The 20,528-nt window shown below is 38.1% G+C and overlaps 6 protein-coding genes across 10 annotated transcripts; 3 read left to right on the top strand and 3 right to left on the bottom strand.

Annotated features, from left to right (window-relative positions):
• Positions 1 to 273: 273 nt before the first annotated feature.
• Positions 274 to 3,084, bottom strand: LOC117382824 (dual specificity protein phosphatase 13-like). Its single transcript, XM_033980060.2, has 4 exons — positions 2,895 to 3,084; positions 2,666 to 2,791; positions 1,709 to 1,953; positions 274 to 493 (listed from the first exon to the last, which is right to left on the bottom strand). The coding sequence occupies exons 2-4, from the start codon at positions 2,788 to 2,790 to the stop codon at positions 276 to 278; spliced, it is 588 nt and encodes a 195-aa protein (XP_033835951.1). The 5' UTR covers position 2,791; positions 2,895 to 3,084; the 3' UTR covers positions 274 to 275.
• Positions 3,085 to 3,828: 744 nt separating this feature from the next.
• LOC117382825 (dual specificity protein phosphatase 13-like) lies at positions 3,829 to 5,660 on the bottom strand. Its single transcript, XM_033980061.2, has 4 exons — positions 5,577 to 5,660; positions 4,664 to 4,848; positions 4,199 to 4,416; positions 3,829 to 4,132 (listed from the first exon to the last, which is right to left on the bottom strand). Exons 2-4 carry the CDS (start codon positions 4,786 to 4,788, stop codon positions 3,921 to 3,923), a joined length of 555 nt encoding a protein of 184 aa, XP_033835952.1. The 5' UTR covers positions 4,789 to 4,848; positions 5,577 to 5,660; the 3' UTR covers positions 3,829 to 3,920.
• On the bottom strand, positions 4,340 to 8,173 carry si:ch211-223p8.8 (dual specificity protein phosphatase 13A family protein). 4 transcript variants are annotated; one of them, XM_033980063.2, is made up of 4 exons: positions 7,858 to 8,169; positions 6,478 to 6,692; positions 5,577 to 5,775; positions 4,340 to 4,416 (listed from the first exon to the last, which is right to left on the bottom strand). In XM_033980063.2, the coding sequence occupies exons 1-3, from the start codon at positions 8,019 to 8,021 to the stop codon at positions 5,582 to 5,584; spliced, it is 573 nt and encodes a 190-aa protein (XP_033835954.2). In that variant the 5' UTR covers positions 8,022 to 8,169; the 3' UTR covers positions 4,340 to 4,416; positions 5,577 to 5,581. The 4 variants fall into 4 exon arrangements, with proteins under 4 accessions (XP_033835954.2, XP_055083422.1, XP_033835953.2 ...); XM_055227447.1 differs by lacking the exon at positions 4,340 to 4,416 and adding an exon at positions 4,764 to 4,848 and having other exon boundaries at positions 7,858 to 8,173; XM_033980062.2 differs by lacking the exon at positions 4,340 to 4,416 and adding an exon at positions 4,861 to 4,992 and having other exon boundaries at positions 7,858 to 8,168.
• Positions 5,613 to 13,115, top strand: LOC117382641 (sphingomyelin synthase-related protein 1-like). Of its 2 annotated transcripts, none has more exons than XM_055227445.1 (6): positions 5,613 to 5,713; positions 10,465 to 11,094; positions 11,217 to 11,312; positions 11,444 to 11,561; positions 11,655 to 11,805; positions 12,455 to 13,115. In XM_055227445.1, exons 1-6 carry the CDS (start codon positions 5,709 to 5,711, stop codon positions 12,760 to 12,762), a joined length of 1,308 nt encoding a protein of 435 aa, XP_055083420.1. In that variant the 5' UTR covers positions 5,613 to 5,708; the 3' UTR covers positions 12,763 to 13,115. The 2 variants fall into 2 exon arrangements, with proteins under 2 accessions (XP_055083420.1, XP_033835745.1); XM_033979854.2 differs by lacking the exon at positions 5,613 to 5,713 and adding an exon at positions 8,779 to 8,878.
• Positions 13,116 to 13,695: 580 nt separating this feature from the next.
• On the top strand, positions 13,696 to 16,193 carry si:ch73-288o11.4 (beta-microseminoprotein). Its single transcript, XM_033979856.2, has 4 exons — positions 13,696 to 13,793; positions 14,047 to 14,149; positions 15,236 to 15,338; positions 15,413 to 16,193. The coding sequence occupies exons 1-4, from the start codon at positions 13,791 to 13,793 to the stop codon at positions 15,528 to 15,530; spliced, it is 327 nt and encodes a 108-aa protein (XP_033835747.1). The 5' UTR covers positions 13,696 to 13,790; the 3' UTR covers positions 15,531 to 16,193.
• Positions 16,194 to 16,406: 213 nt separating this feature from the next.
• On the top strand, positions 16,407 to 20,431 carry LOC117382603 (neuropeptide Y receptor type 4-2-like). The gene is made up of 2 exons (XM_033979815.2): positions 16,407 to 16,480; positions 18,971 to 20,431. The coding sequence occupies exon 2, from the start codon at positions 19,037 to 19,039 to the stop codon at positions 20,366 to 20,368; it is 1,332 nt and encodes a 443-aa protein (XP_033835706.1). The 5' UTR covers positions 16,407 to 16,480; positions 18,971 to 19,036; the 3' UTR covers positions 20,369 to 20,431.
• The last annotated feature ends 97 nt before the right edge of the window (positions 20,432 to 20,528 follow it).

The raw sequence follows: 20,528 nt of genomic DNA, 5'->3' as shown, positions 1-20,528 counted from the left end.
AGTACTGATAAAATGTATAAATCAGGCATACACAATGTAAACAGAAATAAAAAGACAGTAATATACAAATTAACATTACCAATTACTTCAGTCTTATCTTCAACAGGTCAAGCCACAAGATTCATACATTTCCAACTAATATTTTTTCAAAACCTAAATCTTTACCCTGTACAATATATATGAAATTTATTTACAATCTATATCTAAACTAAATATAACTTATCAGGCTAAATTCCCATCTCTGATATTGTGTATTGGCTTTGTGTTGTGCTATTTTACAGTTTTTTAGCTCTCTGTCTTCTTCTCTCCCTCTCTAGGCCTTTATCGAGACTGCGGAGCTGCTGTAGAAATCCTGCATTTGGGTAAATATCCCTGTGTGCTCTGACTGCCTGCACTGCCTCCTGAAGACGGAGACCCTCACAAATCATGAGAAATGACAGGACCAAAGTGGCCGAGCGACTCACTCCCATCAGGCAGTGGACAAACACTCGTCCTGGAGAAAAACAAAAACAAAAAAGGTATAGCACAGAAAAATGCTCAACTTTTAGCAACAAAATACTGGCTTTGAAAATAAATGTTATGCAATGGAAAAATCTGAAGTAAATATTTTTGTGCTAAAGCTTCAGGTGAAATGTTATTTTTTATTCATTTGTTTTATTTCTTTTTAATTTATTTGTAAAGGGACAGCACATATTAATAGACATTTAAAAGTGTAAATATGTAAAGATTATAGGCAACGTGACTAATTTTCTTCTTTACAGGACTTGGAAAAGAACAGTAACAATCGTACAAAAGCTAATGTAACACACTAGCACATTCACTATACACACAACACACTGATTATACACACAACACACTGGCTATTCACACAACACACTGACTATTCACACAACACACTCTCTGGATATACAATTATAGAAGAGTTCATTTTAAGTCAGAAGTTAAAAGTTAAAGTTTAATTTAATTGTACATAGTGACATATTTGACCCTTGAACAACCACTGGTTTAAAGCTTTTGAAAATGCTTCCAGTGTGGAGCTCTCGTGTATGAGCTTGTGTGTTCCAGTCTGACCTGCTCCATAAACAAAAGAAACTTGTCCTAAAGCATTTTTCCTAAACGGCACAGAGCAGTCACCTCTAGAACCTGCTCTTGTTGTCCGGTTTGAATTTCTTTTCACCAACTCCTTTAGAGGAGGTTGAGCCAGATTGTTCAAAACTTTGTATGCTAAAATTAAACCTGCGTATTTGATTGTGTTGTCCCAATTAAGAAATGTGTATTTGTCAAGTATTCTACAGTAATGTTATTTATGGGGCTTTTTGTCTAATACCTTGAGTGCTTTTTTATAAATAGTTTCAGCTAATTTAAGAATAGTTTTGCTTGTCAGAGTCCAACTTGTAATCCAATAATTTAGGTGAGGTAAAATCATTGAATTTAAATACATAATTGCTGAGTTTGTTGTTAAATCTAGACTAAATCTGACATAATAAAACAACATTTATCCACTATCTTTGTCTTAATATTTTTAAACCATGCAAAACAATGTGTATTTCAATTGGGGTGCCTTCCTACTTGGTTACATTTAAAAGTTAGATCCTAAGTGTAAGATAAATTGTTTTTATAAAAGAAATCCCAATGGAACAAGCCACACTATCCAAACAATAAAAATACTTGTTTAAGATCGTCATTTTTATACTGGCTTGAGTCTTACCTCCCATCCCCAGAGCGGCTCTAATGTAGCGAGCAGTTGGGTAGAAAAATGGACTCAGGATAAAATCTATTGCGTCGTCTGCCTCTACGCCATAGTAATCTACAGCCATATCTCTGTAGAAGCGTGGGCCTGTGCTGACATGAAAGTACAGCTGCCCTGGAGTTGGGTTGGGGGGTCCATGAGCAGCATTGACAATATGTGTTATGCCCAAACTGTGTAGAGTTCCTTTATCCCGAGCTGCCACCCTGGAAACACAGTTAGTAACATTTATATTGAACCACTTTTTGGCCCCTAATATGGTTCTAAGTCACAGGCTATGTTCACATGCACAACAACAGTCATTATCTGATTTCTGGATTATTGAAATGTGATGTAAACAGTTAGGATATGAGTAATCTGATTTCTTTCTTATGTGTTCACATCTGTGCAGGTTTTGACAAGGAAAATAATGCAAAAATGGCAAACTAATGTGGTCAAGACAAAAATGACTTGACTCTTCCAAATATTTTACCCTAAAAATTCCTTTTGATTAATGAAAGCCAAAATCTGATCTAGTTATTGAGTTATCAAATTAGCCAAGTTATCTTATTTTGGCTGTGTAAATATACCCTATATACAGCGGTGGTACTAATTTTTTTTTACTTAAGTTAAAGTACAAATACTGGAGCAAAAAAAAAATTTAAGTAAAATATAACATGAAAAAATCTACTTAAGTAAAAATATTAATAATTTAAAAATGGCAGTAATGAAAAATACTATTCCGTCCTGCTCAAAAATGTAGTAGAGTAAAAAGTACAAATATCCTCTCAAATGTAGTGAAGTAAAAGTAAAAAGTATCCACTTCAAAATGTAGATACCTAAAATTTCTACTTAAGTATAGTACTGTACTGCTTTTACTTTGTTACATTCCTGCTTATATAAATATACATATATGTGTTATTTGTTATTATGACCCACTCATTGCCGAGGTACAGGTTTGGCCACACTTGATTGACATGTCCCGTGGGCTTTTGGTCCTGCTGCAAAATTTCCTGCAGCTCTGCCACAGACGGAGGTTCATAGTGTTGATCTCTGAGTGACATGCTGAGGAAAGGGTAACCAACCATAAAAAGGCTGACCAACAACATCACAACAGTATAGCACTATTATACTACACACTATTCTGATTTCAGTTTTATAATCTTACCCGTTTCATGACGAGCCTTACCTGTCCTAGTGTATTTGCATGGCTGCACTTGTTATTCCAGACGCACCCTCAACTGTTTCCTTTAATAGCTATGTAATCATACGCTCATTAGGTACAAATCTGAACTGCATCTAAATAGGTTTTCTCTTCTCATTCAAATAATTAAAGTTAGCATATAAAGAAAAGTAGTAGTACCCTCTTGCACTTTAGCATTAACTGAGAGGCTTAGTTTCTGAGTATGCAGACTGTTATGTAACACTCTGCTTCATGTGGGCTGCCATTCAAGTGCCAAGTAACACTGGTAGTTCTAAAAGAAATGACATGGGCTCAAGTGCCAAAAAATAAACCAATGCCACTTCAGTACAACATAAACTCAGATAGTATCCACGGTCATGCACATAAATGTTCTATTTACAATCATAATGAAAAACAGTCACCGCAATTTATTGAGGATACATGTTTGACATTACATATAAAGTGCAGTATGATAGATTTGAAAATGCAATGTTAAGTAACAGGCTCTGTGCACAGCAGCGTGCCAGCAAGGTCACTGTCTCAAAGCTAACAGCCACTTTTATCACTATTGGAAAACATAAAATAAACAAATACAATTCAAATTATTAAAATAAAGACTACCCAATTATTTTTATGTGTAGAATACTTCAGTTTGTGGTGTTGTTTTAATATTTATTATGCCTCAAAATTATCATTAGCATTAGCATTGAGACACAAACATGTCTCTTTCTAAACACAGTGTCCTCCACAGAAGTATTTATTTTATTTGTGTAGTGTTTAACATGTTGTGAGTGACATTTACCTGCAGCTCCCTGTCCACTGCCTGATCTTTAAATATATATTCATTAATTATGCAAAAACCTCACAGAGATCAAATTGGACAGGAAGTAGTGACGCTAACAGTGAGATTACCGGGCGCTACTGTGCACAAAGCCAATTTGACAAACAAAATAACATCTTTTTCATTACAAAAGCCATATAAAAATAATCAACACAACTAAGCATGGAATATCAAAGTAGCGGGCAGAATCTCCTTTTGAAGCTTAGCTGGTCGTCAAGTTTTAGGAGCAGAGAGAGGAAATGTCTATTGGGGTAAATGGGCCTCTTTTGTATGACATGTTTCAAAGCGTTGGATAAAGTCAGATGCTGGTGCAACATCAAATAGGCCACAACCAAAGAGGCAGAGCGACTCACCCCCATGATACAATGGACCAGTACTTTCCCTGTACAAACACCAGGCATTAGTGCTGATAATATTAATGACTGCTGCCATTTGCTTTGACTTTTACCATCTTTGGTCTTTAAAGCTGAGTGGATGAATTCAGCTGTTGGTCTGAAGTGCTGACTGAGGTCGAACTCATCTGAATCTTCTGCTGGGATCCCCAAGTACACACAGGTGTCTCCATAAAAACGTTGGTCACCGATGCTCCCCTGTTTAGAGTGTGCTGCGTTTAGGACATGCGTGATGCCAAGCTTACATAACGTCTTTTTGTTCTGTGCCGCAGCTCTGTCAAACAAATATTAAATGCAGTTGTAGTATTACAGCTTTATTCTATGTTATCAAAGTAGCAGCTATTTTGTTTGGGCCTGTCCCATGCCTGGAAAAATTGAGAAGATTGCATAAGAACAGGCATCAGGTGTTAACTTTTTGACCAAATAATTTACAATTCAGAACATGGTGGAAAGAGTGGTAAGAATGAAAGATTTGATATTATTAGAAACAATGAGTTATGCTAAAGTTAAAATATACTTACACATTCCCTATATACAACCCAGGCCAGACCTCATCCACTGGTGTGAGCTCCAAAGTGCATGAATCCAATATGGTCTCTAGAATTTTAACGCGCCCCAGCTCCTGTGATGGTTTGTGGCTAGACATAATGCGTGTTTGTTATGATTCTGAGGCTGCTGGAGTCCGCTCTGCCCCTCTCTGCCAGCCCTGTGTCGGACGGGACAGTGACAGACAGGAGCAGGTGCCTGGGTCCAGATATAGCTCCCTATGTTGTCTGTGAGCTTTGGCTGATGTGCAGTTATTTAATGGTGTGGGTGCATTGATTGGCCTGGTTACTGATGCCTAAAGGTCCTGGGGTCAGAAAATACCAGTTAATGTCCAATACGATAAATACTGCGGCTTTTCTTTTTCGCTATTACAAAGCTGGATTCAGTGTCAAGAGATGTATATAACCCTTGCAGATAAATAATTAATTGAAGTACCATCATGGTGGCTGAGAGGCTAACACTCATGCTTCACTGCAAGAAAGTTCTGGGTTTGATCCCTGTGTCGCCCGGGCCATTCTGCGTGGAGTTTGGATGTTCTTCCCATATCCTCTGGGCACTCTGGCTTCCTCTTTCAATCCAAAACTTGAACCATAGGTATAATCCTCCATCTAAAGTAGTCCTAACCAAGCCTAGCAACAAGATCACAAAGATGAGTCCCTGGGTGTGGGACTGAAGATGGGTCAAATGCAGAGAACAAATTTCTCTATGGGGACAATAAATTGTACCTTAACCTTAAGTTAAAGCTGAAACTATGGCCCTAGAAATTATTTAAGGCGCATCATGTACATTACATATTAATTACAATTTATAAATAAATAATAGTCTTTGAACTTCTGGAGGTCTATGCTTTTATTTATAAAATATATATTTTATCTATTTTTAACTTACTTTATTTAATTTTCCTTGTGCAGTTTTTGATCCAGTGAAATGAGTTGCCGTAGAAAGCCTCTGTTTGGGAAGATCCATCGTTTCTGTTGCACATGTCTAATGGAGGAGAGCAGACTGAGGTGATGGTGAATCATGAGGTAAGCCAGGACCAGAGCAGCAGAGCGACTGACCCCTACTGCACAGTGCACCAACACCTTTCCTGCAAAACAAGTCAACTTTACATATTCATATTTAGATGCTCCAGCTAAGAATTTTGAAAGCAGATCTAAAATAACTCATTACTTCTACAATTCTGAGTAAAAATTCAATCTCTGTTGATTACTTATAATAATATTAATATAACTTTAAAGGTTTTATGTTATGCTAAATTGACTCTTTGGAGCTATAAGCCAGGTTAGAATGTTGCTTCCTCATCAATAGCATATCTGGAGTTGTGTTTTAATAATTAGTCTGTCTATATCTCCAAAGCTCAAAATGTTCCGTTCCACTTTGTGATGTCATCAAGCAATAATTTACAAGTTAACGTATACTGTTTACCTTTAGTTCAGTGCATATAGGCAAATCTAGGGCTGAAATAATCCTAATGACTCTCGTGAGGATATATGGAGTTTTAAAACACAGTGGAGCACTTCCTGTATAACCACATGACATCAGAAGTGTGAGTGTTTTCAGTTTGTGAGAAGAACTCTGTAAATATTCAGGGTTTGTGTGTTAAACATGTGAATGAAACAACACAACTCCAGGTATGTTTTTTCGATAAGGAAACAACATTATAACATAGATGGGAAAATAGCATAATATGGGCCTTTTTACATTAACATTAACAATGGATACTCAAACTACTTTACTTTTAAAATATTAGTACTTCAAGAATTTTTGCAGATTTTCAGTATAATTGTACCCCCTGTGGTCAAAGCCTGGTGGATGAACTCAGCAGCAGGGTAGAAGAAAGGTGACAGGTCAAAGGTCGGCAGGTCGTTGGCTGGGACCCCATAGTACTTCACTGTGGTCCCATAGAAATCATCACTCCCTTTACAGCAGAGTTTTCCATGTGATGCATTCAGCACATGGGTGATACCGAGCTGCCAGAGCCCAAACTTGTCATGGGACATAAACCTGGTTCAAACCACAAAGGAAGCCAGTTATTCTTTAATCAGTTAATTAATTTGCTACATACAACTTTTCTGTCGGGGTGTCCATTATTTGCTGGTACCTGAAATGTCACACAGAATAACATTACTAGCTATTGGTTCTGTTTAGCTGTACTGTATGACTGACAGACTTTTATTCTGCACTCTTCTGTTTTATGATGATTATTATTATGTTTGATTTGATTTATCTGTAAAGCACTTTGAATTACTCAATGTACAAATTGTGCTATACAAATAAGCTTGCCTTGCCTAGCTATTGTAACTTATCTATTTTACATTTATTCATTTACAGGCATTTTTATTTTTCAAAAAAAATACCTTCGAAAACAAGCACTGAGAATGGGGGTCACCCTCTCCACAGATCTGACCTGTAACTTGACTTAGTGGAGTCACCTGCTTGTCTCCATGGAGATAGAAGTTTAATGCAAAAAAGGGTGGCAGACCCCCCACCAGAAAAGTTACATAGTGACTAATATAATAAACTATATTTTCATTAATAACAAATTCCATATTACCTAAAGAACATACAGTGCAATGCACGCAGTGTAAAACTGACTTCCTACAGTTTTTAATCCCTTAAGTAAATATTAAAGGGTTCATATTACACTATTTTCTGATATATTTTCTATGTTGTAATGTTGTTTCCTCATCACCAACATATCTAGAGTATTTTGTTTCATTCACACATTTAACACACAAATCCTGCATATTCAGTTCTTCTCTCAATCAGAACCTTCCACCTTGTGATATCATGACAACACTTTCACTAGAATCATTTGGATCATTTCAGCCCTGGATTTTCCAGTCTCTGCTGAACAAAAGGTAAAAGCTTGCTGTTAATTTGAAAACTACCACTACATGATGTCACAAGGTGGAACAGAGCATTTTGAGTTTTGGAGATGTAGACAGAGTAATAATCCAGGATTACTCAAACGTGTGGATGAAAGAAACACATCTACAAGTGTGTTTTTAGGAGGTAATAACATTCTAACATGGCTTAAACCTCCCAAGAGTCCATTTCACGTATTATAGGACCTTTAAACATGTATTGATTGGCTAATTGATCAAGAAAACCTCTAACCATTGAAAACTGAGATCTTTAACACACTTAGATGTGGCTTAATACTCACATGTCTCCCAGATACAGGTTGGGCCAAACCTCATCTCCATGGCGGCAGGAGCGAGGAGCTGAATATAAAATTTGCTCAAGGTCCCCAACAGAGGGACGACTTCTTTTTGTGTTACTATCTGACATACATTCTGATTCTGGCTGGTTGTTTTTTGTTGCTTCCATGGTTTAAATAAGTAATATTGTAATTTCCTGTGCTGTATTTTCCTGAGCTGTTTTTTACTAACGACCTGGTGTCTAGTTGGAGCAGACTGTCTGAGTGTCATAGACAGGTGGTGCAGTTTGGCAATGGGGTGATATTTAGGATTTAACACTCCCCTGTTATAACGTAGCTGGAGTAATGTAGACTAAATATAGGCTATGTGGTCTCTTTTACAATTCCAAATTAGCATAAAGTTGTAATTGATTTCTTGATGAATTTTAAAGATCAGATCATATATAGTCCTACTCATTTAACATCCTCCAATACAGCACTCTTGAATATCTTGAGCTAGAGTTTGGTTTGGTTGTACCCAGCATATTTTAGGTTTCCAAAGGTAAATTATGAGAAGTAGGAACTCACTAATGGATTGTCACAGAAAGACAGAAAAAGTCACATATGGAAATGCCAAAATTTTGTTGAGTAGAAAGTAAAATTACTATGGATTGAGGTAATGTGGTCTATTATAACGAAATAGAGGTTTTCAAATAATTTTCTTGTTTCTTTTCTTTACTTAAAAGTCCAACATAAGGTTTGATGAAGACTTTTACTTCAGATGGGGTATTTTGCCTTCTCATAAAGTGATGAAATAGACATAAAAGGTGGTCTGTGGTTTCTGTGGCCACATGATTGGTGTAGTTTAGCAGCAGCGCCACAGGGGGACAGTCAAGTCGTTCCTCTTGGCTGTTTCGTGTGTTCATGCTCTTCCTGTTTGGGGTTGCCTGGTATCAAAAGCATGTTGGCGAGCAACTACTGCTCTGAGTTGACGCGTAAACCGAAGGCGCAACGACGACTTCGCACAGCGCTCTGACACAAGATTTTGGTAAGATTTAGCTCTGTCTGAACTTCTCTGAACTTCATTTCTATATATTTTGGATTGTGAGTGTGAGTGGAACTTTACCAAACTCTTGTACTAATCTAAATTCTTGTCATGGCTGGGTTAACGTTGTGCGTAAAGTAGACTCTATATGTCTATGGCGCAACTCTCACAGTAGCGCGTTGTGAATAATGGTGACACACTGGAGCGCTTCTCTCTGTGCCCTGTCACGTCCTGTGTGACTCACGGTATAAGCAAGCCAAACCAGCTGACCAGGCACTTGGACATCCCAAAGCTAAACCTCAGGCCAGAGAAACTGCGTAATGTTGCTGGTAAACTGGTATCATGGTCTAAAAATCTCTTATTTTTCACTAGACTTCACTGTATTCCTACACTCATTTGAGTTTCTCTGCCACTGGGATAGCTTATAAAATCTTAATGTGTACGGAAGTATACATGGGAGCTCTGGGTAGCCTATAGGTAAGTTAATTGCCATGTATTCATTATTGACACCTTACATTATTGATAAAGGGCACAGGGCGAACATTTATAACTGTACATTCTTTGCTGGTACTCTAATCAAAATTGTGTTAGTGATTGATTGTTTTACTGAATCCACTAGTTAGTTTTATTTGTTTTTGATTATAGAGGCATTTTAGTACAAATTTGGTTTAGTTCAGCTCTTATGTCCACAGCAGTAGGATAGGATACCCCCAATTGAACCCAGTTGTTCTTTATCAGGACTGATTTTCTAATTTACAACCTGCCTGTTAAATCTTGAATCTGTGTTTACTCATGTTAGGAACATCCCCTTTCAGCATGTACATTATCAGAAGGGGTAGTTCTGTTGAATGGACTCTAGACCTTTGGAGCAGAAGCACAGGGCAAACTGCTTATCTACAGGTCAAAGGGAGAGAAAACCAGAGGATGGAACTGATCCACAGATGAGTGGAAGAGTCAAAGTGTAGTACGCACAAGGCAGCTTTGTGAGTACTAGATGTTCAAGCTCATGTTGAATTATAGTTTGCATATAGCCCTACAATGTGGTTTTAATTATATCTGATGTATGATATTACTTCATGGATCCTGGTTCTTCATCAGTCATTAGCATTACTCTGACATCTGCATTTTAAAATCCTCTTTGCCTTGTTTTGTGTCACAATGCATAAACATACAGAACACATTTATGATGACTAATGTAATGTAAGGAGGTTATGTATGGCATAAATTAACTGACAATTATTAAATGTTTCTCTGGCTGTTTAAACATCTATGAATAATACATTAATCACAGACAATTTCAAACTTAATGGCATCCGTGTGTTTCTGACAGTGTCTGTCTGCTGCAGATAAAATACATTTTGTATGTAAATTGAAAATCAAGAGGTTTCATCTGTTTCCATTTGCAAGTGAAAAGAGGGTACTTTTGTATTGGAAAGAGTTGTAGAAGAGGCCTTGATTAAACATTACAAAAGGCTTTGAAGTCACACCATAATGGGAGTAGTGTAAAGATGTGTGTCTGGGCTTGTTTCTCTAACAGCAGTTTAATTGCAGTAGATGGAGGTAATCTTGTGTCATTTGTCTCTCTGCAGTGGCATGGCAGCGCCGCAGGACAGCGTGAGTGGTTGGAGCTGCAGGCAGGTGGCCCAGTGGCTACAGGATGAAGGCTTTGGGGAGTATGAGGAGGTACTCTGTACCCAGCATCGACTGGACGGTCCCAGTCTGCTGTCCCTAACAGAGGCTGACCTGCGCGGCCCTCCTCTGGGCCTCACTGTGTTAGGGGACATAAAGAGACTGGCCTTAGCTATTCGACGGCTGCAGAGGCAAAACCACTCACAGCTACAAATACTGGGCCTACAGCATGTAGACAGTCTGATCCCTGGACTACCTCTCACTCCTCAGGGGACAGACTGGAGCTGTGAAGGCTCAGAGCGTAGATGTAATGGAGCAGATCATCTATGCAGCAATGGGACTGAATTGAGACACAGGATACCAGATCGGTCGAGACCTAGTCTAGGAGACACCCCGTGCCACATTCATTCCAATGGGAGGTGTCGTCTGCACCTGGCTGGGCGGCTAGACCCTGAGGTGTGGAAGACGGTCGTCAGCTGTGTCTATGTGTTCTTAGTTTTTGGTTTCACCTCCTTTGTCATGGTCATTGTACATGAGCGTGTCCCGGATATGAGGACATACCCACCTCTGCCTGACATATTTCTTGATAGGTAAAAGATTTGAATTACAGTGCTATATAACATTTCATGTTGTATAGCACTTCCATAAAATGTCCATTCTCCTGTGCTCATATCTAATCAAGTAACTTATATTGGTGTTTGTGTACTGACAGCGTCCCCAGGATCCCTTGGGCTTTTGCAATGGCGGAGGCTTGTGGTCTCATTCTCTGCTACATGTTCCTGTTGATCCTTTTACTTCACAAGCACAGGTAAATCTATATTACCTTTACCATTTTACCTGCTTTGGCTTACTTTATCTTTTATTCATCAAAAAACACAGTACATCTGTATATGCAGTAATATTTAAAATCTCAGAAACATGCACCTCCCTGTATTTCAGGTCTATACTCCTGAGACGACTGTGCTCCCTGATGGGAACTGTGTTCCTACTTCGCTGCTGCACCATGTTTGTGACTTCTTTGTCTGTGCCTGGGCAGCACCTCAAGTGTGCCAGTAAGGTGGGTGGATGAAAGTTTCATCAGGTTATCATCATAGCATTAAGTTAGCATAACAGATAATAATTTCTATTAATTAATCATTTCTATTTACAGACATATGATGACGCTTGGGAGAAGATACAGAGAGCCTTGACAATTTGGACTGGTTTTGGCATGACTTTGACTGGGGTCCAAACTTGTGGGGACTACATGTTCAGTGGACACACTGTAGTCATCACAATGCTCAACTTTTTTGTAACTGAATGTAAGTTCAAAGAAAGTTTCTATGAAAATTCACAAAAAGAGTACAGCTTGAACACATTTGGGGAACTGGATCAAAGTCTACTCCCCACCACCGTTACTTTATAGAATGAAACCAAGTATAGATATTGGTTAGGTGGAGGAGAAATGGACAGTGTATCTTCACTCATTGATATGTTTTAGAATAGATGCTGGGTTTCAAACAATGAGAGCTTCAATTGTTCTCTTTGTGTTTAAAGGTAAATGTGCTCTTACCAATCCATCCATTTACCGTCTGCACTGGTTCTATCATATTTTAAAAAGCTTGCATTGTATTCAGATATGTAGCCTAGGCATCTTAGTTGGTAAGTAAATGGAAAATCAAGCCTCTTATTGCATAACTTGCAGTGTAAAATAGTTAAAGGAGCTTAAAAAGATCATTCAAAGCACTCTGATGGAAAAGTTAAAAGTTCTTTATTACAAAAAGTGGGACACCTAATGTGTTGATCTTTTAAAGAGCCTAACGGTTTTATTTTACACATTTAAGAGGCTTGATTTAGACATTATGTTTCTTTTTTACTTGTGGGACCCATCAATCTCTAGTCTTTGTTGGTATGTGCTTAGAAATGTAACAATGGCCAGAGTTTAAGCTTTACTTTGTGTTTTCGTTGCAGACACTCCTCGAACCTGGAATCTTATTCACACCATTTCCTGGGTGTTGAATTTGTTTGGGATTTTCTTTATCCTGGCGGCTCATGAGCATTACTCCATTGATGTGTTTATTGCCTTCTACATCACCACTCGCCTCTTCCTCTACTACCACACCTTAGCCAACACACGAGCCTTCCAGCACAGCAGGCGGGCACGCATTTGGTTCCCCATGTTTTCATTCTTTGAGTGCAATGTAAATGGACCAGTCCCTAACCAGTACCACTGGCCTTTCAGCAAACCTGCCTTCATGAAAACAATGATTGGCCAATAGGAGTAGTTGTTCGTTCCTCTTATGAATTCATGCTTCTACCTCTTTACTTGTATTTATAACCCATTTTAACAGAATGCTAATTTGTTGAAAATACAGTTAAAAGAGTTACTTTTATTACAGAAAGTCTTAACTCTGACACATACTTGTATGATAAACATGACGGGTTTCATATCAGTTTGAATACTTCTGGGAAAAAAAGCCATTCCTGATCAAATATGTTTACATGGGCCAAACCAATGGAATTTTATATTATTATGCATAATGTACCTTACCTATCTACCTTTACCTTCAGGAATAATATGCCTTAAATGAACTGTGTGTTATTTTGTCTTCCACTAATATTTTCTAATAAAACTGTTTACAAAGATTTATTTCAATGGAGAAAAAAGTCAAACTTGTAAAAGCATTAATTATATTTTTATTTTCCCATTTGGGTAAAATGATTTTTATATATTATTTATTTTGTGATATTATTAGTATCTTTGTAATTGAGTCTCTATTTAATAGAACAGATTTGTACATCTACAGTTTTTCTGTTGTTTTTAATTTTGTTCAAAATAATGCGTAACAAAACTTAAAATACATTGTTTACAATACTGAAGGTACTCATTTTACAATTGTTTTACATCTGATGTTTATTAACATTGTAAGTGTGCCATCTCTGCCCTTTGGCAATAAATGTTTACATAAATTACATGTTTCATTCTTCTTTGGTAATTTCCTAAAAGGCACATATTTTTACTGTTTTTTTGGAATCAAATTTGTTGTTAAGGAATCTCATCAGGCTTAGAGCTGTGTTTGTTTTAGGTGTGTAATTTTGCTAACACCGCCTCCTAAGTCATCATAGAGCCCTGGTACGCATAAAAGGAATATTAGCCTTCGCATATCAAAATTACACCCCTAAAACTAATACAGTTCTAACACCACCTCTTAAGTAATCATTAGAGCCCTGTTCGATTATAAAAAGGTTTACAAATGGGAGTTATCACACAGACTCACCTTCTGCAGACTTGACTTTGCTTCTGAGAATGGTATGTATTTTCAGCTTTGACATTTAGTGACATGATACTGTATATCATGACTGGTAATGTTTTAGCTTGTATATCCTACACACTACATTAATAATTACAGTGAGTACAGTAATACTTTGCATATTTGTACATGTAAGATAAGGGTATTACCATTAGTTACCACATATGTAGTGTATATCATATGATATTATATTACTGTCTTATCTTAGTTATAATATTTTTATGTCACATTATAATTATTTCTTTTTTTAAGGCATCAGTTGGCGTTCTACTTAGTTTACTGGGGCTGGTAGTCTTGAGTAACTCCAAGTGTATTTTTGAAAAGTTAGAGGTGCAAGATGACAACCCACCAACAGGTGAGTGCACTGTTAAAACAATTTAGGACACAATTTAAAATCAAGTACTGTATCCTTGTCATAGTTTGAACATATAAAAATGTATACAGTCTATGGTCATTATGTCTTTATTCATTACTTTAACATGTTATTAGTATTGCTACCTGTGCCACTTAGCCAGTGACACTTTATACTATAAAGGTTACAGGTTTATAGTTTATAGTAATGATTTTACATATTTACTACTTTACAGTCCATGTACTTAATGATGCAATGTGTAACTTTTCTGGTGGAGGGTCCATCAATTGCATATCTCCATGGAAATGTTTTTGTTTTGTCTGGAATTAAAGTAATCTGTTTCAATAGAGACGAGCACCAGTCTAAGTTACAGGCCAGTTCTTTGACACAGTAAGGCTCACAGTAAGAAGGCATATTTGTAAGGTATTTTTGGCAATAAAGCAACAACAACTACATGAAGACAAGCAGGCAGCAGGCTTCCCACCAGAAAAGTCACAGTGTACCTTTAAATGCTTTATTTAAAGGTCTTGTATTACACAAAATTGATTCTTGAGCTTTAAGCCATATTATAATGCTGTTACCTCCTTAAAAAACATACCTGGAGTTGTTTGAATAATCCTTTATTATTAGTCTATCTACATCTCCAAAGTTCAAGATGCTCTGTTCTACCTTATGATGTTACGAAGCCGTAGTTTTTCAAGTTAACAGCTAGTTTTTACCTTTACTTCAGGGGAGATTTGCAATTCCATGGCTGAAATCATCCAAATGATTCTTGTGAAGGTGTATGGAGTTCAAAAACAAAGTGGAGCATTTTCTGTATCGCCACATGACATTCCAACGTGGAATAGAGTGTTTCCTGTTTGAGAATTTGCAGGATTTGTGTTAAACATGTGTGAACAAAACAAAACACATCTCATCTGTTTTTGATGAGGAAACAACATTATAACATAGATCAGAAAATAGCGTAACACGGGCCCTTTAATGCATGACTAAGTGTAATGTACGCAAGTTTCATTAAACCACACCTGTGACACATGAATATAAAGGTCATTGTTATGTCTCTATGGGCTGTATTTACTTTTCAATCAGGGTGTGTGGATAAGAATGGAGAAGAGCACAAGTTTGATTCTGAGTGGGTGGAAGACTGCATGGACTGCTCCTGTACCAGTGACGGTTTGAGCTGCTGCAGCAAGTAAGACGTTAACTCTATAAAACCATAGTAATTTCAGTGCTTGTTTTATGCCAACTCTCTTTCATATTACTAAGGCTCCCCGATGAGAACGCGGAAGTCCCTGAAGACTGTGAGCTAGTTCTGGACAAAGAAGACTGCTCTGCCAAAGCAGTGTTTAAATGGGACAAGACTAAAGAGTGTTCACCAATATAATTACAATGTCAGGGTTATTATTTTGAACCTGGAAATTGACTAACTGACAACATGATTGATGTTTGCTTTTAATACTGTTTTCCTATTAATAGAGGAAACTGGTGGTCCCTCAGTTAATGCCACCATAGTCTAAAAACATGCTGAACAAAAATTGGTGAAACAAATTACTGTAATCATAGAGTTGACACCTTTTGTTATTCTTGTAACCGTTCATGTGTTGTTGTTAATGTAACTGCTTTTGTATGTGATGCTTGGTTGCTATGCCGACAAGTTGATGTGAAGGATCTATTCATCAGTTACTGGTCTGTTTTGGAGACTGGCTCTAGTGAGTTGACACTGCTGCTGTTTTGCTCTTCTTTTAGCGTGGGTTATGGCCTACAATAGCCCTTGTGTTCAGAAAATAAACAACCAGAAAAATTGTCATGCTTCCTTACACCAGAGTGCTATGCTGTAGTGTAGTGTTGTAATTTTTGTAGTATTATCATAAACATATAGAACTATAAGATTTTTTTTTTTTTTATCAGTAGAAGCGATAAGTCATATGCTCTCATAATTGTATAAAATAAAATAAAATCATTGAAATATGGACTGCTTGTGCCACCATAGTCTCTGTAATACCACTGTAATATCAGCATTAATATTGTCCACATAAACATACAAAATGCCAACACTATTTTGCCTTCCTTGCTGTTTCTCCTTTACCCTACAATCCATAACATGAACAATCTGTCACCGATGTAATTGCACGAGCCCACCACTACGTGACAGCAGTGACACCCAAAAGCCTATATTCTCTCGCCTTAGTGCTGCCCCTCTCAGACACGCAGCTTGTGGATCAGACGCTCAGCTTGTAAAGATGCGCACCTTCTGGACCAACTCAGTGCACGGACACACCTGTTTGGAGCAGCTCTGCCTTTATCAGCCTGGCATCCCACAGCTCTGTCTTTAAGGTATGTTTCCGACTATATGTAATGTGAGAAAGACTTTTATTCATCATGACCATGCAGATGTGTTGTGCTGTATTTGTTACACAGGAAATAAGATTATATTAACACACTACATTACACAGAACATTTTTTTTTTTTTTTAACTATTCACTGACTAAACCATTCCTATTATTTTAATGGTTGTCATATGGCGAAATAACAAGGCAACTGGGAAAAACAGTCCCTGAAAAGCAACATCTATGAAACCAAAAATCATAGACAAAAATAATGAGGCAGGGTTTGTTATTTCAGGTCGAAAGCCTGTCACTGTGTTTGCCTTGACTGAGACAGCAGGAGAGCCAGCGTTTAATGTTTTTCTCAGTATGGTCCCAATTAAGGAGCATGTATGTGGGGGAAAAGACTGCCTTCTTATTATGCTTAAAATGCAGTCTGAGGTAAACCTGCTGGGATTTGAGTGTAGAGGGTTAAGATGGCATGTGCAATTTCTTGTATATTTATTTACACAAAGGCACTGGTATATATTTTTCTTGTGGTGAGATTTTCCACAATTTACTGGTTAAAAACACTAAAAACGATACTCGTCATTAGATTACAAACTGAACTACAAAGTAAAATGCTTTTATTTCATTCCTCATAATATTTTCTAACTATATTTAACACACATAGTTGGCTATATCATGAGTTGCTTTGTTATTTTGACATTCATTTTAAAAAAAGTTGTCTTTGATTGAAAATAAAAAGCAAAACTAAACAATGAATTAAAACTATAAAATGTGTTTTGAAGTCGAGGTAAATTAATAAAAACCTCAAAAGTGTATTCAGATAGAAAAAGACTCAGATCCAAGCGAAATGGCTTCGAATCATTGTCAGACAATCTTTGACAGAAGCTGAGTTTGATGGGCAGTTCTGTGTCAGGTCACTGTGCTCTTCATGCTGCAAAGATGTTTCACTACACCCACAAGGTTTTGTGTCTTTCTGCTGTCAAATGGACTTACAGGACATTCTCCATAATAGACCTCCAGTTTGTTACTTCTAGTTAGAGGTGACATAATGTATTTCTTCACCGGATAATCGATTCTGTGCCACCCTGCCTGAAGCTCACTCACACTCTGCCAAAGCATATTAGTAATGATGCCCCATGAAGTGACTGATAGCTAAGTGTATGTGCCTTTAATGGGAAATGACAGGCTCATTTTGTGTGCCTGTCATAGCACACGGCGGCGGGTTTGAGGGAGAGAGCTTCAATCCATTTTTAGGACTCTGACAATGTGATGCCCTTTTCACTTTGCTGCTCGCTTTATTGTGTAGTCCAAAAACATTGAAGGCTAGGCTCATGTGTGCACAGTAATTTTATTTGCGCTTTTCTGATAGCTCATTTAGTGGCAGCAGTAATTACTGTCCAGATGATGAATTCACATACACTTATGTTCTGACCCTCGCTCCATTTCATGACCCCAGGTACTTGGGGAAAAGCACTTTTACCAAACAGAAAAGGATCTGAATACATTTAAATTCATTAAGCACTCTTTGAGAAGCAGCAGGGATCCTAAAGGTAAATACAAAGAACATAAATTCAACAGAGCAAGCCATATACAGCATGTACTTGAATATAAATCCCAACCCCTTTAACCATTACTCAAGAAAATTCAATCAATCAGTTTAATAAGCTAGGAACAGCTGCAAACCCAAAGAGTACTGTTTAATTAACTCATAGGTGTCTATGCAATCAAGTTGATAATGAGATTACAATGTTGAACACACAATAGGGCAAAATTATGAGCTTGAATAAGTAAATAAGAATGACCCAGTGTGACTGAGAAGAGAAGGAGTGCTCCAATTAGCACTTTCTGATGGATTTTATTCATAACCTTATGAAACTGTCTGATATTAGCATATAATAATTTCTCAAATAAATTGTTTCAACTAATGTTTGTCACTAGAATGGAAGTGCATTGGGTTCTGCAATAAATGCTAATTGGCACACTTAGGTTCGTTGTGTTTTTAATTAATGTAATGCTAGATTTTGTTCTTTCACATGGTAATTAGTAAAGAGAAAGTGATATGCTTAATAAAGGTCACCTGAATCTGCTGTTTTTGTGCCTTTCTTCTATCCTTGCCACTGGATTTTCAGCTTTATCGGGCTCATAGAGACCTAAAGATGATACAACATGACAAGAATTAGGCTACAAATAAGGTGCCAAAATAGTACATAATAACGAAGGTTGTAAAACAAGGTTCAACTGAAAATCCTACTTGAATTATGCCAGCAAAAGGTCAATCTTAAAACTCAGATGAGACCTTCCACAAACAAACATGCAGCACTGAATATACAAATTCCCAGAATGGATCTTTATAAATGTGGTCATCATCCACAACAACCAAAACAAGTCAAATGTAAAAATACTATATAAATTGTAATATATATTAATTAAGATGTACTCTATTCCTGCACTGTGTAATTTTTTACTCCTTTGTGCTTTCCTCCCCCCTCAGATATTTTCAGCGCGCTGCGATGGACAGTTTGATTGTGAGACCTGGAGGCTCTGAGGTTCTGACGAAATGTCCTTGAGTGGCGACACAACCCAGTCTTCTCTGTCAGCGCCTGCTCTGCTCGTGCCCTTAAACAGCAGCGCCTCTCCTCACTCCCTCCCATGGGTCCGACCCAGTCGCCCCACACCACAGCTACGGGAGGAGTGGCCCAAGAATGACACGCGCCTTCTGGCTAACCTCTCTCTCCTCAGCCCCCACGATGACTGCCATATGTCCCCCATCCTTACCGCGTGCCTTGTGGTGTGGTACAGCGTCACTATGGTGCTGGGGTTGGTGGGGAACATTGGCCTCATTTGCATCATCTCACGTTGTAGGGAAAAAGCCAATGTCACCAGTATTTTCATCTGCAACCTGTCATTCTCTGACATTCTGGTGTGCGTCTTCTGCCTCCCGTTCACTGTCATATACACGCTCATGGACCACTGGGTGTTTGGGGCTCTCATGTGTCGCCTAGTACCGTTTATCCAATGTGTGTCTGTAACTGTGTCTGTGCTGTCATTGGTGTTTATTGCTTTAGAAAGACATCAACTCATCATTAACCCCTCTGGATGGAAGCCCAGTATTCCCCAGGCCTACATAGCAGTCATCCTCATCTGGATTGTGGCCTGCTGTACATCTACACCTTTTTTGGCCTTTCAGCTACTCAGCAATGAACCATACACTAATGTACCCATACCAAAATCCTCCCTTCGTACTCAAGATTCGGCTGAAACTTACAATGTGTCTTTTAGCGACAAAAACATATCTGCACCACTGAATTCATTCCGCCACCTCTTTTCCCATGGCACACCCTCTCCACACATGGAGGCCTGTATGGAGCATTGGCCATCCCCTAAACAGCGGCTGGCTTATACCACATGGCTATTGGTGTTTCAGTACTGTGGCCCTCTTTTGTTGGTGCTGCTCTGTTATGTCCGTGTGTTTGTGCGCCTGAGACATCGCAAGGACATGCTGGACCGAGTGAGGACCCCTGAGAGTCAGAGGGTCACTCATAGTCGCAGAATCAACATCATGCTGGTTGCACTCATCACAGCCTTTGCTCTGTGCTGGCTGCCACTCACCATCTTCAATGTGCTGTCAGACTGGAAACAGGAGGCTCTGCCTGTGTGTCATCACAACCTGTTGTTCTCTCTCTGCCATCTGCTGGCCATGTCCTCCACCTGCATCAACCCCATCATTTATGGCTTCCTCAACTCCAACTTTAGGCAGGAGGTGAGAGATGTGATCCTGCACTGCCGCTGGAGGCCTGTGGAGGAGTCAGAGCATTATCCGATGTCAACAGTACAGATGGAAATGTCCCGCTCTTCTATGCCTCAGAACTGCAGGAGCAACTCAATTTAACTTTTGTTATGACAAAATATGGGTTCTATTATGTTACCTTACTTATGTATTTGAGTATTTTGTAAGAACACTGCTTTGTTATATGATTGTATAATATCTTGCAGATGTACTGTCGGCCTATATGGATAAAATCAAACTATTATATTATTGATACTGTATT

This window comes from Periophthalmus magnuspinnatus, chromosome 15 (assembly GCF_009829125.3).
Source record: "Periophthalmus magnuspinnatus isolate fPerMag1 chromosome 15, fPerMag1.2.pri, whole genome shotgun sequence".
In the NCBI taxonomy this organism is placed as follows: domain Eukaryota; kingdom Metazoa; phylum Chordata; class Actinopteri; order Gobiiformes; family Gobiidae; genus Periophthalmus; species Periophthalmus magnuspinnatus.
This window is presented reverse-complemented; position numbering and strand designations above follow the sequence as displayed.

Coding starts and splice junctions, on each gene's coding strand:
- LOC117382824 (XM_033980060.2), bottom strand. CDS start 2,790: ATGTCACTCAGAGATCAACACTATGAACCTCCGTCTGTGGCAGAGCTG. Junction 1,954..2,665: donor AACCTGTACCTCGGCAATGA/GTGGGTCATAAT, acceptor CTGTGTTTCCAG/GGTGGCAGCTCGGGATAAAG. Junction 494..1,708: donor AGCCGCTCTGGGGATGGGAG/GTAAGACTCAAG, acceptor GTTTTTCTCCAG/GACGAGTGTTTGTCCACTGC.
- LOC117382825 (XM_033980061.2), bottom strand. CDS start 4,788: ATGTCTAGCCACAAACCATCACAGGAGCTGGGGCGCGTTAAAATTCTA. Junction 4,417..4,663: donor GGGTTGTATATAGGGAATGT/GTAAGTATATTT, acceptor TTTGTTTGACAG/AGCTGCGGCACAGAACAAAA. Junction 4,133..4,198: donor AGCTTTAAAGACCAAAGATG/GTAAAAGTCAAA, acceptor GTGTTTGTACAG/GGAAAGTACTGGTCCATTGT.
- LOC117382641 (XM_055227445.1), top strand. Junction 11,562..11,654: donor ACCTCAAGTGTGCCAGTAAG/GTGGGTGGATGA, acceptor TTCTATTTACAG/ACATATGATGACGCTTGGGA. Junction 11,806..12,454: donor CAACTTTTTTGTAACTGAAT/GTAAGTTCAAAG, acceptor TTTTCGTTGCAG/ACACTCCTCGAACCTGGAAT.
- si:ch211-223p8.8 (XM_055227447.1), bottom strand. CDS start 8,021: ATGGAAGCAACAAAAAACAACCAGCCAGAATCAGAATGTATGTCAGAT. Junction 6,693..7,857: donor AACCTGTATCTGGGAGACAT/GTGAGTATTAAG, acceptor GGTTTGAACCAG/GTTTATGTCCCATGACAAGT. Junction 5,776..6,477: donor CCAGGCTTTGACCACAGGGG/GTACAATTATAC, acceptor CTTGTTTTGCAG/GAAAGGTGTTGGTGCACTGT.
- si:ch73-288o11.4 (XM_033979856.2), top strand. Junction 14,150..15,235: donor AGATGACAACCCACCAACAG/GTGAGTGCACTG, acceptor CTTTTCAATCAG/GGTGTGTGGATAAGAATGGA. Junction 15,339..15,412: donor GGTTTGAGCTGCTGCAGCAA/GTAAGACGTTAA, acceptor CATATTACTAAG/GCTCCCCGATGAGAACGCGG.
- LOC117382603 (XM_033979815.2), top strand. CDS start 19,037: ATGTCCTTGAGTGGCGACACAACCCAGTCTTCTCTGTCAGCGCCTGCT.